Below are 18,136 nucleotides of genomic sequence, written 5' to 3' on the forward strand. Positions count from 1 at the left end.
AAACCTTCAAAATGGGAAAAGAATATGCTAATCTCCCATTAGGGACAACATGGATTACCTTTGAATAGTTATGAAATTGTTGCTTTTTAACTTGGTGGGACATTCCTGCCTCTCTCTTGCCCTCAGTAGAATCCTTTTCTTCATCGCTTTTTTGTAGGCAATTGGTGTATTAGAGAAAGACTAGTGCCTCTCAGCCCTATTATCTCCTACATTTTTATAAATAGGGACCTGATGTTCTGGTAATTTTACTTTGCTCACTGAATATAGATTTGATGTTGCTAACACCAGTGACAAATCAATCTCTATAAAAGAAAATATCTATAAAACAAAAGTTAGATTGTGACAAACCCCTACTGCCCATTAAAATCCTATTATATCTCATTGTGATACAGAGGTAACCCTGGGTTTTTGTGGTGAGTGGATCTGTACCTCTGTTAGAGCTTAGTTTAGAGAGAGGCTAATAAGCAGAAGATTGGCTAACAGATGTCAATTTTTTTTAAGCTGCACTAAATTATAAAGAGATCTCTTGAAGTGTTGAAATAGGTTGGGAATATAGTATCTGGTACATTCTGCATTTGCTCTTTCCTGGTCATAGATCTTATTGGGATAAGTCTCCATTACTAAGCAAGGTTTGGAAATGTCAGTCCTTAAGCCTTATGTACTTACACAAATGATTATAATGCTTTAAGTTAGAAGGGTCCTTAGATATCATCCATAGTCTTCCATCAACTGCCCATTTTGCAGATAAGGAAACTAAGACCCAAAGGAGTGAAGTGCCCTTTACATTATACATGTAATAAATGGCAGTCCTGGCATCAAACCTAAGTCAAGCATTGTTTTCCTTATGCCATGCTGCCTCATCTTATCCCAAGAATAAAAGACTTAAGTTTACTGGAAAAATTGTCAGTTTGGGTAGATATTGTTAAAATTCTATAATCTTACCAGTGAGAAGGTTTGGGGCAGCTAACTTTTGTTAGTGGTTTCCTGTGATCCTAAATTAGGTTTTGGTATTAAATTTGTTTCTGATTTAAAATTGTCAGAGTTGCCTTACATTCAGAGTCAGTATTAACTTTCTATAGTACTTTAGTTGTTTGGAATGTATATATCTGATGTGATGAATCTTACTGTGGTTTTTTTTTTTCATAAGTCTTTTTTCCTCTCCCATTCAGTGGTTTTGTTTTTCTTCGACTTATCTGTCCTGCTATCCTTAATCCACGGATGTTTAATATCATCTCAGGTAAATAAATAGCATTTAATTAATTTTAGATGTGTAATTTATCTAGATTAATTTAGACAAAATTGAATAGTTAAAATGTTCTTACTAATACTTGCTATTGCTGTTATGTCTGTATTTGGATTCAGTACTTAAAAGAAGCAGGAAATTAGAGTCAAATGCTATTTTTTTTTTTGGAGTAGCTTTATCCCACTTTCATAATTGGATATATATATATATACACATATATATATATATATATACATATATATACACATATACATACACACATATATACATATATATATACACATATACATACACACACATATATATATATATATATACATATATATACATATATATATTGAACATAGTATCTTGCACATAGCAAGCACTTAAAACTGTTTGTTGATAGCACCTTAACTACCTCCTTCCATCTTCCCTTTTTTCTTCATCATCTCTTCTCCCAGTATCTGAAACAATCAATAAGTATCTGTAGAGATGTCCATTCCATTTTTTTTTTCTCTACCTCTCAACACCCTGATTTGTATGAAATCTGTAAAACTTTTGATTGCTGGAAAACAGTTATTGGTAAACTCCTAATACTAGATACTGACATACTTCCACTCTGGGATAGGGAAGAATTTTGTCTTTGGTTTTGCCCTTATTAACCTGTACTCACTGCTCTTTTTGTCATTGTCATCTTCAGAGTTGACAGTATGATCAAGTTAAAATAGTATCTCTGGTAGCAGAGATAGAATGGATTTCAGTGCTTATGAATGAAGTCTTAGTTCTCCCACTCACTGACTCAAATTTCTTGTCACCAGCTAGCAAATGGTAACCTTAAATTCTCCAAATGCCCGAAAAACCACAGATTCTGGTGTTACACATATTTTCTGGAGGATGTCTTACAAATTTAGTCATCTGTTAAAAAGAAAGTAAAGTGAATCATGTAGAATATGGTTTGTTTTTTTTATATGATTGACATATTTTGGGGAAAAAAAATTACTGTTTAGTTTTCTAGCAGTCATTTGTCTTTGATGGTGTTTTTCTTTCATTGCTCTTGTGGAGGTTGGAGGGCAGCTAGGTGTTGCAGGGGATATTGTGCTGGGCCTAGACTTAGGAAGACTCATCTCTGTGAGTTCAAACCTGGCCTCAGATACTAACTATATGACCCTTAGTTCCTTGTGTAAAATGATCTGGAGAAGGAAAAGGCAAATCACTCTAGTATCTTTGCTGAGAAAATCCCAAATGGGGGCCTGAATCTGACATGACTGAAAAAAGATTGAAGAACAATAACAAAATAGATACTGGAATTGCTTAAATTCTGAAAGAATTAAGTAATTCAGATTATCTCTTAAATGTAATTATTATTTTGTCCAAGTTGGTCTAACCACATTTAGACTTCTAGAAAAAATAGTTATATTAACTCTGATGGTTCATGAAATTGTATAAAAGAATTTAGGGATCAAAAACTGGCTTTCTTTTCAGAGAGCCAAGATCAGGCATTTAAGTGGGCTACAGACAACTTCTGACTAAAGTGCTCCAGTTTACATGCCTTACAGACACATACATCTCCCAACTATCTCTAAAGCAGATTAGTTATTCTTGTCATTAAAGATGTTTATTGTCTTTTGAATTTGATATGAGCTATAGTGATCAGTGAAATGTTAGAAGTCCCCAAATTAGAACAGAGATCTGCAACTTTTTCCTGATGATATATTTTTAATTTGAATGAAGGAGGAGTCTGCTGATTTGCAATGTCATTGTCTGAATATCCCCATCATGTTTAGCACTTCCTAACTAGGTGGTCATTAGCTGGCTCCCAGATGCTGGTGATAACCAATGTAAACTAAATCAGGCGTTGGTTGAAGATTCCTGAATAAGATTTTGTGTTTGTAATAACCTATTTGGTAGCAGTAATATGTAAAGTGTTTTCAGATTTCTTTAATTCATAAGATTTTCCAATATATAGGGTGACCCAAAAAAACTTTTTCACTTGAATTTTTGCATCAGCCTTTACATTTTGGATGAAGGAATGTTAGGATTTTGGTAGTGAAGGCTTCTTAAAGTGCTAGTTTCTCAAATAACTGACTAAAACCCTTCTGACTTCAAATCACTAAAAGTATTCTGTTCTTTTTCTTTGTAGATTCTCCTTCTCCTACTGCTGCAAGAACGCTGACACTGGTGGCTAAATCTGTGCAGAATTTAGCAAATCTGGTTGAGTTTGGTGCCAAGGTAAAAGATATTTTAATGATGTAAGATGTAATTTTACAGATTCCTGTCAAAGCCACAAAATGTAATTTTAAATAGAGACTTTTAAAATTTTAATGCCTCTCCCTCTTCCCCCCTCCCATCTTTACCCCAGAATATGGTATGTGGCTTAAATCATTTTGTAGATGCAGTCAGAGATTCGGAATTCCCTAATTTCCAACGAAAGCTAGTACCAGAACTGAGAAAACATTTCACAATTCTGGAAATGATTGAATATATGAAAAGTAAGCAAATGGGAAAACTATGAGATAACACCAGGGCTTTAAACATAAGCCACTTTAGAAAAAACACATTTTATCCTTGCATTTCATCTTTATGGGATCATAATTTCCCACACAACTACCTCCATATTACACCATCCTTTGTGACAAAGAAAATGATTAAGCAAAAACATCTAATAAAGAGAAAATTGCTGACAGTGGTAATGATAATCAGTCTTGTTGTAGTTCACTGCCTCTTTGCCATTTTCGAAGGGCTGTGTTGTATTAATTTTTCACAAGAATCTCCAGTGTTTCCTTGATCACTTCTAATTTTCACTTTAGCAATCTTTTGATTTATATTGTTATGATTAGGCATTGTTCTTTTGACTTTATTTCACTCAGCATCAGATCATTTAGATCCTCAGACACAATTCTTTGAATTCCTCATTTAGGATTCTTATTACAAAATAATGTTATATTGCATTCACTTAACATAAGTTTTTGTGCTTTTCCCCACTTTCATAGGTACCCACTTTATTTCCAGTTCTTTGTTGTTATGTGCTGTGAATATTTTGCTATGTATTGAATTTTGTTTTTGACTTTGAGTCCCTTGATGTATATGTCCATTAGTGGGGTGGCCCATTTAAAGGTTATGGACAGTTTAGTCACTTCCTTAAATAATTTTCATTTGAAATTCTTAGCAAATTCACGGTTTTACAAAGAGTGGACCTGTTGTAGCACAACCATCCAAACACTGATAGTTCAATATATTTTTAATCATTACCAATTTGTTAGTAATAGGGTGAAGTCTTAGAATATTTTTTTCATATTTTTTATTATTTAATATTTTAGTTTTCAACATTGATTTCCACAAGAGTTTGAGTTACAAATTTTCTCCCCATTTCTAGCCTCCGCCACACTGCAAGATGGCAGATATTTTGATTGCCCTCTTCCCTAGTCAGCCCTCCCTTCTGTCACCCCATTCCCCCTCCGTCTTCCTTCCCCTTACTTTCTTGTAGGGCAGGATAGATTTCTATGCCCCATTCCCTGTATAACTTATTTCCCAGTTGCATGCAAAAGCAACTTTTTTTTTGAGCATCTGCTTTTAAAACTTTGAGTTCCAAATTCTCTCCCCTCTTCTCTTCCCACCCACCCTCCCTAAAAAGGCAAGCAATTCAACATAGTACACACATGTATCATTATGTAAAACACTTCCACAATACTCATGTTGTGAAAGACTAACCATGTTTCCCTCCATTCTATCCTTCCCCCCTTTATTCAGTTTTCTCCCTTGACCCTGTCCCTTTTCAAAAGTGTTTGCTTTTAATTACCTCCTCTCATCTGCCCTACCTTTTATCATCCCAACCTTTTTATCTCCTTCCCCTTACTCTCCTGTGGGGTAAGATACCCAAGTGACTGTGTATGTTATTCCCTCCTGAAGTCAAATCCAATGAGAGCAAGATTTACTCATTCCCCCTCACCTTCCCCCTCTTCCTTTCCAATAGAACTGCTTTTTCTTGCCAATTTCTGTGAGATAGGTTACCCCATTCTATCTCTCCCTTTCTCCCTCTCTCAATATATTCCTCTCTCACCGCTTAATTTTATTTTATTTTTTTAGATATTCCTTCATATTCAACTCATCCTGTGCTCTGTCTATACATATTTATATATATGTTGTATGTGTATGTGTATGTATATGTATATGTATATTCCCTTCAACTACCCTAATACTGAGAAAGGTCTCATGAGTTATACACATCATTTTTCCATGTAGGAATGTGAACAAAACAGTTCGACTTTAGTAAGTCCCTTATGATTTCTCTTTCTTGTTTACCTTTTCATGCTTCTCTTGATTCTTGTGTTTGAAAGTCAGATTTTCTATTCAGCTCTGGTCTTTTCACTCAGAAAGCTTGAAAGTCCTCTATTTCATTGAAAGTCCATATTTTGCCTTGGAGCATTATACTCAGTTTTGCTGGGTAGGTAATCCTAGCTCTATTGACCTCTGGAATATAATATTCCAAGCCCTTAGATCCCTTAATATAGAAGCTGCTAGATCTTGCGTTATTCTGATTGTGTTTCCACAGTATTTCACATTGAACTTATTTACACAATAGTCAAGTTGTAAGGAAGAATTATGATCAGTGGAATGAATCATGAGAAAGAAAAAACAAAAACAAAAGCAAAAAAAAAGAGCAAAGGGAAAAAAGGGTGAACAGAAAGTGTGAAAAATTTGGAACGCTTCACAGATTTGTGTGTCATCCTTGCACAGGGGCCATGCTAATCTTCTCTGTATCATTCCAATTTTAGTATATGTGCTGCCAAAGCAAGCACAGATTCTTTCAATTTCTGTTTTACCCTCTGGCTGTAGAATATCAGGGAAGTTTTCCTTGAAAATTTCTTGAAAGATGATGTCTAGACTCTTTTTTTGATCATGGCTTTCAGGTAGTCCAGTAATTTTTAAATTATCTCTCCTGGATCTATTCTTTAGGTCAGTGGTTTTTCCAATGAGATACTTCACATTGTTTTCTATTTTTTTCATTCCTTTGGTTCTGTTTTATAATATCTTGATTTCTCATAAAGTCATAGCGTCCACTTGCTCCAATCTAATTTTTAAGGTGGTATTTTCTTCAGTGGTTTTTTTGGACCTTTTCCATTTGGCTAATTCTGCCTTTCAAGGCATTCTTCTCCTCAATGGCTTTTTGGAGCTTTTTTGACATTTGGGTTAGTCTACTTTTTAAGGTGTTTTCTTCAGTATTTTTTGGGGTCTCCTTTAGCAAGTTGTTGAATTCTTTTTTATGGTTTTCTTGCATCACTCTCATTTCGCTACCCCAGGTTTTCCTCTACTTCTCTAACTTGCTTTTCCAAATCCTTTTTGAGCTCATCCATGGCCTCAGACCAATTCCTATTTTTGATGTAGGGTCTTTGACTTTTTTGACTTTTCCTGGCTGTATGTTTTGGTCTTCTTTGTCATCAAAAAAAGATTCTAGAGCCCGTTTTTGCTGCCGGTTCATGTTCCAGCCAACTACTTGACTTTTGATCTTTTTGTCAGGGTATGACTGCTTGTAGAGAGTGCTTTGTCCCAAGCTTTAGTGGCTGTGCTGCTGTTTTCAGAGCTACTTCTACTCCATTGTCACTGCAAGCTCTGTCACAGTAGCAGTTCTCCTCCCCCAAAAACCACCAACCAGGATTGTGACCCAGGTCTAAGCAGGGCACAGCAGGAGAACCTGTCTCTTTGCCAGCAATGGGGTCCTTGCACTCCTGCTCTGTTCCACCACTTGATTCCTCCTACTGTGTGAGCCAGGGACTCTGGAAGCAGGTGACACTGGAGCTCTGGAAGCAGTCGCAGGAGCTTCCTGCTGCTGCCTCCGCCGCCACCACAGTGCCACCTCCACTACCCCCAGGGCTGGGGCTGGACCGCTCTCACCTGGATCCAACAGTTTTCCCACTAACCTGTTCTGTGGTCTTTGGCATTTGTGGGTTGAGAAGTCTGGTAACTGCACCAGCTAAATGATTCATGGCCTTAAGGCCTGCTCCGGGCTACCTCCCAGTCTGGTCTGTCCTAGCATGGCCCATGCTGGGCTGCGCTCCGCTCCCAGCACCGTGTGATAGACCCTTCCCAGCGACCATCCAGGCTGTTCTGGGCTGGACACCTGCTTCCCTCTAGTATTTCATGGGTTCCGCAGCTCTAGAATTTGTTCAGAGCCATTTTTCACAGGTGTTTGGAGGGATTTGAGGGAGAGCTTAAGCAAGTCCCTGCTTTTCAGCCTCAGAATAATTTTTAATGTGCATTTCTCTTATTGAAGATTTTATGTGGTGAATTACAGTTTGCAAATTTTTGAAAATTATTTTTTCTTTGCCTGTTAAAACATATTTCTGTTAATTTACCTTTATGTTTTGGATATCAGACTTTAATGATCTTTGATTAAAATCTTTTTCCTAATGTTTCTTTTCTGACTCTTATCTTCATTAATAAGTTTTTTAAAAAAGTTTTTAAAATTTTATGTGGTCAATATTTCTTATCTGTTATGATTTCTTCTCTCCTCTGTTTAAGAATTTTACTCTTAGACTTAACTGCAGAATATATTCAATCTTGTACCCATACAGTTTTTTAAAGGTATATGATCTTTAGGTTTCAAATCCATTTTGAGTATTTTGTGTAACATAAGATATTAAAACTAATTTCTGCCAAACTGCTCCGCAATCTTTCTAGGACTTCTTATCAAAAAGGAGTCTCTCCCCCAGAAATTCATGTTCTTGAGTTTATCAAACACTGGACTACTGCTTTTGAGTGCTTGTTTCTTGTTTATGTAGTTTATCCCACTGATTTCTCTCTCTCTCTTTCTTTTTTAAAGCAGTACCAAAAAGCTGACTACTGCTTTGTAATAAATACAGTTTGAGGTCTGAAGATTGTCACCTTCATTTGTACTTTATTTTGTTACTATCCTCGATTCTAGAGCTTTTGTATTTTCAAAGTAACTTTGCACAATTTTTAAAAGTATACTTTCAGTTATTTAGCACTAAATCTGTATATTAGTTTATCATTAGGTATTAGCTTTTTTATCATATTGGCATGGCCTGTAATGACAATAGCTAGTGAATATATTCAGTTTAAGTCTCCTTTTATTTCTTTTGTACTTACATTTATTTGAATATTGTGTATATCTAAGTAGGTTAACTGCTTGGTACTTTATGCATTTTTGTAACTATTTTGAATGTAATTCCTTTCATCATTTTTTCCATGTTTTTGTCTTTACTATTCAGAAATGCTGATGATTTTGTGGATTTATTTTGCTTCCCCTTAACTTTACAGATACTCTGAATTGTTCCAATTAGTTTCTTTGTTGAGTCTCTGGGATTTTCTAAGTATATCATGTCATTTGCAGATAAGAATAATTTTGTCTCTTCTGGTAATGTTTCTAACAGCTTTAAAGTTTGTTCTTTTGTCTTACTGATAAAGCTAACTTTTTTAGAACTTCATCACATATGGGTTGAAAACTTCTAGTGTTTCTCCCTTGCAAGCAATGTTAGATCTTGGTTTTGGATTCTTGCTTTTATTCCAAGGTTATACTTTTTAATTCTTCTAATATAAATGAGGGTTAAACTTTATCAAAGATTTTTTTTTCTCCATCACTTGTAACAATCATGTTGTTTGTACCTTAAATTGCTTTTTTGATTATGTTAATTTCTTTTGCTAATATTGAAATATTCTTTTGTCCTTGGTATGAGTTCAGCTTGGTTATAGCGAATTATTTTCTGCATATATGGCTGTAGTGTTCTTGTAAGAAATATATTTACAGTTTTTGTATCAATATTCAATAGTGCAGTTGGTTTTTATCCCTCTTTCTCTGCCTTATCTCTCTCTTGTTTTGGTGTCATTATCTCATAAGAAGAGTTTGGTAGAGTGCTTTCTTTCAGTTTGAGAATAATTTTTGTAGCATAACTATCAGTTGGCTTGTTTTTATATATCTTTCATAAAATTCACAAGCAGATCCTTCTAGAGTTTTTGCCCCCCCTTCAATAATTCACTTATAACTTGTATCTATTTTTTCTAGGATTGGGTTGTTAAGATAAATTATTTATTGTTTTATTACATATTTTTATAAATAGTCAACTTCTACCCTTAAAATGTTGCTAAAATGTTTTACATTTCTGATAGTAATTTCTAGTAATTTCTGATAATTCTTTTTATCATCCACCTTGTTAATTAAAATGCAATATTCTTCTCTGTCAGATTAGCTAATTGTTCATTGATTATATTAATCTTTTGAAAATCAACCCTTTTGTTGTTTTTATTATCTTTATTTTCAAGTTTTTCCTCAAATTTTCAAGATTTGTGCATTTTGAAGGGTTACTAAATAATTTTTTAGCCCTTAATTTTTAAAAAATGTTTATTGGCCCCCTTTCTCTTTTGCTGTTGTTGTGATCTTCAACATTGTTTATTGTTAGCATAATTTATTCTTTGACCCAGTATTCAAAATCAATATCTTTCATTGATTTTATTGCATTATTATCTGTAAAGGATGTTTTTTAAGACTTTTTTTGTAAAAGTACCATGGGATGATGAAAATTTACTTTCTTTAATATTCTTATAAAAGTCATAAAGTCAGTTAAATCTATTTTTCCAACAGTGGCCCCTGATGCTTAGTGAGGTTGCAAGTTGAATATTCTGTTTAGCTCTGGCTTTGTTTGAAAAATTGATTCAAATTCTTCACCTTTACTAAATGTTCAAGAATCTTTGATTATGTTTTAACATTTAGGCTCAGGTTTGCATGGTATATTAGTTGTGGTTTCTAGCCAATGTTACATGTGCTCTTTGATATATTTTATTCCAGTTTTTCGTTTGATTTCTTGTAACCATAGAATAATTTTTCCCATCTTAGTTATTTGTCCTTGGAATTTGACTTTTTTCTGTTGTTGTTTTTCGTTCCATCCTCTAGCTATAATACATACCTCTTTGAAATTATAATTCTTTCCACTATATGACTCTGGTTTTTCAACAGTGTAAATGTTGGATTTCTTTTCCATTTGGTGCTGTGTGGATTTTCTTGATCTGAATTTGTGTTTTCTGCTTACAATATTTCTGGGCAGTTTTTCTGTATGGTTTCTTGGAACTGTGGTAGTCAAGTTTTCTTCTTCATGACATTTTTTTCTGGAAGACATACTTGCCTTAAATTGCTTCTTTGCTTCCCATATTCAGTTTCTCTATTCTTATTTTGTAGCGTTCAGAAGTGTTCTTCCAGTTTCTTAAAATTGTATTCCATTTTTTTCCTTCTGTCTTCATTTTTGTGTTCTAATTCTATTTTCTTTTTGAAAATCTAGTAGGGAGAGTATCTTTTGTTCTAAATGCTTTAGTCTTTGAGGAGGAGTCACTATTTAACTAGTAACATCTAAGTTATGACCCTGAGGGACAGGGGGAGGAAGGCATTCCCCTTGACGAACTGGGGAAGTCAGGAGGATGAAAGAGAATGAGTTCAGTTTTGGACATACTGAGTTTAAGATGTCTACTAGGGCATCTAGTTTGAAATGTCTGAGATGTAGTTGGATGTACAAGATTAGAGATCAGCAGTTTAAGTTTGAGAATTGTGAGCATAAAGATGTTAACAAATTCCCTGGAGCTGATGCGATCACCAGGTGAAATAGTATAGAAGAGGAGAGGACAGAATCTGGTGGGACACCTACAGTTAGAGGCCATGATCTGGTTAAGGATCCAACAAAGGAGAAAGAGAAGGAACAGTCATGTAGGTAGGGGCAGAACCAGGAGAGAATGGTGTTCTGAAAACCTAGAGAGAAGAATATCCAAGAGGAGAGAGTGATCAAGTGTCAGAGGCTGCAGGGAGGTAAGGGCCATGGAGGATTGGGAAAGAGCCATGGATTTGGCAACTAAGAGATCATTGGTAACTTTGAAAAGAGCAGTCTTGAAATGACGAGGTCAGAAGCCAGATTGTAAGGGTTTAAGAAGAGAGTGAGTGGAGAGAGTTAGAGGCGCCTAATTGTAGATGGTTTTTTTGAGGTTTTTTGAGGCGTTTGTCCACAAAGAGCAGAAGAGGTACAGGATGATAGAATGGAGGGAAGGAACAAGCGAGGTTTTTTCCCTCCACAAAGATGAGGGTGGCTATTGGAACAATGGTACAAGAAAATCACAAGTGGCCGGAGTAGGATGGCCTCTTCTCCACTTTGAAGAGTCTCATTGTTTTGGTTTCCACTGTCCTTTCTGCAGCTGCACTGTTTCAGTCCCTGCTTGTTTAAGGGTGGAAATGAAGAGAGAGGGTGCTCCGGAGAGCCTTTGCGGTTGGGTATTATTCACTTATCCTTTTCTTGATGTTGATGAATTTTCTCATTTTGTAAACTTTTTACTTCTATTATTTGGTTTGAAGGGAAAGTTGGCATAGGGCTTTTTAACTCTCTTAAGAGCAATTTTTGCGATATCAGACAACCAGTAACTGGCATAGAGACCTTGAACTTCTCTTTCTAGTTATTGCTTATTATTCTTTCATGATGCTACATATCTAGGAAGGAGGTGAAAGTATGTATTTGGAGCATTGAAGAGAGGTCAAAGATACTGCATTCAGGGGTTGATGACTCTGTTGATGTTAATGAATCTGCCAAACTAGAGAACATAGAAAGTAGATGCTAAGGACTGAGAGTCAGGGAAAAGATGCAGAAAAGGAGCATTAGGAAGATAGGAAATGAATCAAGACAGTGATGTCTTATTGGAGGAGAGTTGGGCAGGCAAGGGTTGGTGGAGGTGCCAGGTCAGATGCTGTGCCAGCAAAGAGAAAGAAGGAAGTGTTGAGTTTGCACATGGGTGCTGTATGTCTGTGGGAGCTCTTCTTCAGGAGTACTGCAGTAAAAAGGCACACAGCACACACTGGATCACCCACTGAAATGTTAGAAGCTGGTCATTTCATTTTTGGAAAGCAGTCAGTTTCTCCTAAAGGTAGAGTTGTAATGTCAAGGTTCCAGTTTACACATAATCTCATAAATTTGATAGAACCTACCAGCCCTTTGGCAAACAGGCTCTCAGTCTTTAGGCCTGTGAGAAATAAGATATGATGTAATTAGTGAATAGTCAGGTGATGAACAAGTCCTTGATTTTAAAAAAGGGCGTAGGGAACCTTCATGAATTTTTGTATACCCTGTTAATAACTACTTTGTGTCCATCAACCTTAAGGTCTCTAGTATTACTTCATTTTATCTTCTGTTTATAAAACTTGGATGTTTTACTATTAATGATTTAGAGTTTTGAGAAAAAGATCATTTATTGTTAAATTTTAAATGCATTTAATTAATCTTTTTTTTTTGAAGTTTCAGTTATAAGTGTAACTTAGAAAACTTTTGTAGGGGTATCTTTCTTAGTTTTATTTTAGAAATCAAAAAACATCCCAGAACATGGAGTCTAGGGACTTTCTTCAAATAAAATATCACATGCCCATCAGGTTTGTTACCCTATAAGACACACCATCATTTTGAACTTTGGTAATATTAAGTAGATCAGTAAGAATTATCATACTGTGACACATTAGGCAACAATTTTTACTACATCTAATTCATGAGGATTCATAAAGAGTATAAAGAGCTTTTATTTTTGTTTCTCTAGGAGCCTTACATGGAGGGAGTAAATCCATTCATCAAGAGTAACAAACATCGTATGATCATGTTTTTAGACGAACTTGGGGTATGTGTATTACATATTATAGTTATCTAGATATAATTTTTTGCTTTAAACAGCGTAATATATAACCTTTTCTTCAGACATGCAGTAGTGTGTACTAGTGATTATTGTTCTCTCAATCAAGACTCCATACGCCATAGGAAAATGAAAAAAAAGCTGCATATTGGGGCGCAGCAGGGTAGAGTGGGTTCCAGGTGCTGGACTCAGAAAAGGTCTGTGGGGGGCTGAAATTCTGCTCCGACACTAAATAGTAAAACAGATAATACTTGTAGTCACTTCAAATAGGATTGTGAGGGAACCTATGGGTTGTGAATTCTCTCTAGCAATGAAGATTAAATATCTGCTTTGTTACTTAGGGAGATGCCTGGGACAGAGGGAGATCAGGTGACTTGACCTCCACTGGTGACACAGCCAATATCTATCAGAACCTGGGTTTTTCTGGCTTTGAAGTTTACTATAGGTTCCAAGTTAGCTTTTAGGAAAAATTCTTTTCTTCAGAATACCTAGAATTTTAGTATTACAAATACTGTGGAGAAGAAGGAATTGTTTCCCCCAGATAGGCTAGGACTGGCTACAAGAGAAAGGCCTGACACGATGTGAACGATATGCCGGCTTGTCAGTCTTTGCATTTTATCAGGAATAGGCTAGTTTTAAAATTTGATAGAGCGATTACATTGAGTTTGAGAAGATAGCTACTACATCATTAGTTGACAGTCACAATTTTTAAATTACATCTTTAAAGGGGCTGTAAACAATTGCCTTTCTAAATGCCATTTTATGATTCTTCTTCAAGAATGTCCCCGAACTTCCAGACACTACAGATCATTCTAGAACTGACTTATCACGTGACCTGGCAGCATTGCATGAAATCTGTGTGGCACATTCAGATGAACTTCGAACACTCAGTAATGAGCGTGGTGTACAGCAGGTGGGTTTGTACTACAGATATTTTGGGGAATAATGTGTTCAAGTAATTAGTACTTAAATTATCAGTATCAAGATTAATTATAAAACAAGTACTTTACTAAAATTACTTATGTTTGGATGAATTTTGGCTTATTAAGAATGCATCTATAAAAATGCCTTTAAGATATTTTAATGCATTTACAAGGTTGTTGTATTCTGTCAATGAAGATACTTGATTGCATCTGTTTTGTGTCTACTATGCCTAATTTAAAAAACAAATTTAAGAGTTTCAATATTTGTTATATGTTTGCATTTTCTGTATTTGGACTCAATCAAGACTATGTTTTTAGAAGAGTTTTTGATAAAGCTTTTAAAATGAGTTGATGTAGAATAGAGATGTATTGTGCTATAATGAAAATATATCAAACATTGAGCAGCTAGGTTGGCACTGTGGCCAGGTAGACCACTGGGCCTGGAGTCAGGAAGAACTGAGTCAGAATGTGGCCTCAGACACTTACTAGCTGTGTGCCCTTGGCAGATTATTTCACCTTTGTCTACCTCAGTTTTCTCCTCTGGGGGGGGGGGGGGTGGCGATAATAGCATCTGCCTCCCAGTATTATTGAAGATGATCAGAGGAGATAATTGTAAAGCCTTTAGCATAATGCCTGGCATATAATAAGTACCTTATAAGTATTAGCTACTGTTAGTAGCAAGCCCTTCCTCATTGATCTTAAAATATTCCTGATGTGATACACTCTGTGTATGTTTACCACTAACCATTTATGACAGGTTTGTCTCTTAGCAGGAGACTACTTTGCCTTGAATGTTAGGGTTAAATATTGTGTGATTGTTTATTCACTTGAAGTAGTTACGTTTCTACATTCCACATCTGAATTTCTCTCATTCGGCTGACTTTTTAAATGTCACTTTAGGTATGAAGAGTTCATCCAGGGATTTTCTGCTGAAGAGAAAATTGTCGGGGATTTTTGCATAACTAGAGTAGGATTCTTTCCTCAGAAACCTCATTCAGATGTGAATAGCAGTTCTCTTTCATAAGAGTTCATTTGGGTAACTTAAATTTATGAAAATTCAGGTTTCCTTCATGGAAATTTTTGTCCTAGACTTGAGTCTCAATTGTTGTTAATATGTTTTCCATACCTTGGGATTCTGAAGTGTAATAATTTTCTGCTTGTTTTTTTTTTTTTCTTAGCATGTCTTAAAAAAGCTCCTGGCTATTACAGAACTGCTTCAACAAAAACAGAACCAGTATTCAGTGACAAATAACATCAGGTAGCAGCCTTTGCCTTAGTATTCTGCATGGATTCAGCATGCTCAACATGGTATAATTCCCATCAATATCACTTTCTCCTTGCTCTTGCCAAAAATAGCACACCTTTCCACATTCCCAGGGATGTGTGAACTATGCAAAACAAAACCCAAGATTCTGCTGGGGGAGAGTTGTGCCGGCAGCTTTGTAAGCTATCTGTGCAGGATATTTGCACTTTTTTTCCACATGGAATGAATCTTTAACAACCTCTGAGCCTTGGTGTATAGATCACCTTTCATAAAGTAAAATGCTGTGACTGTCTCTTGAACTTCAAAAATTTATTTTCAATACATCCAATTGCCAAAGTTTCGCTGTCTGTTGGAAAAAGAATTATGTCGTCAACTGACAAGAAAGAAAAGCCTTCTCTTTTGACAGCTGAATATAACTGGATTGCAAATTTTTCTTACTGTAACTTCTTCCTCGTGGGGAGATGACTGTTCAATCACTTTATTTGTATTTACAGTTTCCAGAGTTTGACATTATAATAAGAACAATCTTTGTTGTATACTTTTTTTTTATACTGTACTGTTTTCTCTTGCCTGGACTGTGTTAAAAGAGAATGTTCAGAATGATATTTGTCAGCTTTATTTTTTAAATGTGCCATTGATTTTGTCTGTTTGAGTAATTCTTTCATCAGACAGTGAATTCAGATAAATCTCAATGCTTTTGTAAAATGTTTACAACAGTAAATAATTTGAATTCAGTAAATTTATTGATCATTGTTACCAGTCATGCATGCCTTCATTAAACCATTTTATAAAATATGAATTTGTTGTCTTTTATGTAAAGCCAAACCTAAGCATTATCTTTGTTTAAAACACTCAGCCATTCCGAATTTTTTGTGCTATTTTAAATTAGCTAAAACACATCTATTGCTCGTTAAAAAATTCTCATTGGTTGAGAGCTGCACTTCATGAAGGGATATTTTGTTTGACTACATAGTTTTATTTATTGATAAGATTTGCTTCTGTATTTTTTTGTGTGAAATTCACAAAAACTAAGTTGAAATAAAGTCAAAGGGTCTTGTGTTATTTGCTGTTTCTCCATTCATTTCTTGGTCTCTGCTTTGGCTTCAATATGGATACCTTTTCATTTTCCTCTGCTCTTTCTCTTGTCCACTTTGGAGGCAAGTCAACCTTCAAAGTCCCCTGGATGATGAAACTCTGTTCCCTTTTTACTTAGAAGTTGTTCATTAACGTATTTGAGAACCTACCCTTTGCATAGCAAAGAGTACCTACCTCTAGATGTTATCCTTTACTCCAAAAGTTTTCCAGGCTTATTAGGGCGATATCCATTCCATCAATGGAGGCCTTGTGGTACAGTGTAAAAGCACTAGCTCAAGAGGACCAGAATTCAGATCCTACATCAGATTCCTAATGTGTGACCTTGAGCAAGTAAGTGATGGATGGATTTAAATAGCTACGTCCTCTGTAGCTCTCAAGCTATCATTCTATGAACTGTGCTACCATCTAACCTACTTTTTTCCATCTTATCTACAAGAACAGTATGAGACTGTCACATGACCTGCTGAAATCTACAGGAATAATATCTATAGAATTCCCTTGATGAATAATTCAAAAAAGGAAATGAAATTAGACTAGTATTGCCTGTTCATGATGAAGTTATGCTTTATAAAGGTATAAATACCTTTAATGATGGTGGGGAGGGGGGGAGATAAGGGATGGGAGGAATAAGGGATGGGGTAGTACATATGTACTTATCCCTTTCCCATAGTGCATTTTAGAGGTACTTTTTCAGCTCTACCTCCTGATGGAAGAGGTTATGGGGAAGCTGAGCATATTAACTGAATCCCAGTATGTTTTGAGTCCAGTAAAACCTAAAGGGAAAAGTGTGTCTTTTAGTCATCAAAATCACATTAAATGTTTGACCCTTACCCTTACTTTCTATTTATTTTCTCCAGACAATATGCTTTTCCCTCTCCCAAAAATATTCCCTATATGCCCAATTACATTATTGATTAAAGTAATTCATATTAGACTGAGTCATTTGTATATTAGAAGAACACCTTCTACTCAAATGAATATTAGAAGCATAAGTTTCAGAAGAATATATGAAGGAGCTTTTTTTGTATCAGACTTGGAGCTCAAAGGTACTTGGGTCATCTAATCCAATACTTGTCTCTCAATGAAGGAACTGAAGCTGAGGGGTAAAGTAAGCTGCCCTAAGTCACATAGGAAGCAAGTTAGAGAAGAGGGATTCAAATCTAGGTCCAGTGGTCTTTTATAACAGGCTTTTTGTTCTGTTCCTGGTTATCTTTAGAGCAGGGGCTTCTTAACTTGGGATTCCATTGACTTTCAAATTTTTTGATAATAGGCTTGTTTTCCTTTAATCTTATTTTATGCATTTAAAAACATTCTGAGGAGTCCATGGTCTTCAACAGACTGCCCAAGGGTCCATTACACAAAAATAAGTTTAAGATTCCCTGCTTAAGGAGGCAAGTTGTTGCAATGGCCAAGTACTGTTCGAAGTCAGAGATGCTCTGGTTTGAATTTCAGTTGTCACTCTCTTCCTGTGCAACAGGTCTGTGGAACCTGATAGCTCTGGGTCTATGAAACACATCATCTTTTGGATTACTGCCCCCCACCCTGCCAATAGTAAAATATGGAACCATTTTACAGATGCAAACCATTCGCCATGATACTACCTTACAAAGAGACAAGGCTCATTCCTGCTGGTTGACTGCTTTTCTTCTATGCTGGATTTTCTCCTTCCTTCCATTGAAGTATAGTCATTTCTCAACATTTAGTCTATACTTCTCTGCTTTTATCCTATACTTTGCCTCAATTTTTTTCTTTTGTTACTGATTAAACACTTTTTTAATCTATGAGGAAACTGGACGAAAGGAATGGGACTGCTGTTCGGCAAGAATAGGGTTTAAACTGCTCAGATGTTACTTGGCTTGTGATTTTTTTTTTCACCAAAGGAGAACAGACTTTGAACTGTGGAAAAGGCAATGGAAATCACTAATAGGGAGAGGCACCATGAAATTGTTAAGGACAAATGTTTCTTTTCTCAAAAAA

General features: G+C 35.6%; 1 protein-coding gene and 1 non-coding gene across 2 annotated transcripts in view; one reads left to right on the forward strand and one right to left on the reverse strand.

The window, feature by feature from the left end:
* RASA1 (RAS p21 protein activator 1) overlaps positions 1–16,126 on the forward strand; it is a 125,381-nt gene extending 109,255 nt beyond the window's left edge. The window contains exons 21-25 of the mRNA XM_036736510.1: positions 1,170–1,237; positions 3,366–3,454; positions 12,788–12,865; positions 13,656–13,790; positions 14,979–16,126. Coding sequence (XP_036592405.1) covers positions 1,170–1,237; positions 3,366–3,454; positions 12,788–12,865; positions 13,656–13,790; positions 14,979–15,062 — 454 coding nt within the window. The 3' untranslated portion in view covers positions 15,063–16,126. The remainder of the gene's footprint in view (positions 1–1,169; positions 1,238–3,365; positions 3,455–12,787; positions 12,866–13,655; positions 13,791–14,978) is intronic.
* On the reverse strand, positions 5,915–6,021 carry LOC118835149. Its single transcript, XR_005009483.1, has one exon. It is a non-coding gene; the product is annotated as a U6 spliceosomal RNA (small nuclear RNA).
* Positions 16,127–18,136: the final 2,010 nt, after the last annotated feature.

The sequence above is a fragment of the Trichosurus vulpecula genome, chromosome 1 (assembly GCF_011100635.1).
Source record: "Trichosurus vulpecula isolate mTriVul1 chromosome 1, mTriVul1.pri, whole genome shotgun sequence".
Lineage (NCBI taxonomy): Eukaryota > Metazoa > Chordata > Mammalia > Diprotodontia > Phalangeridae > Trichosurus > Trichosurus vulpecula.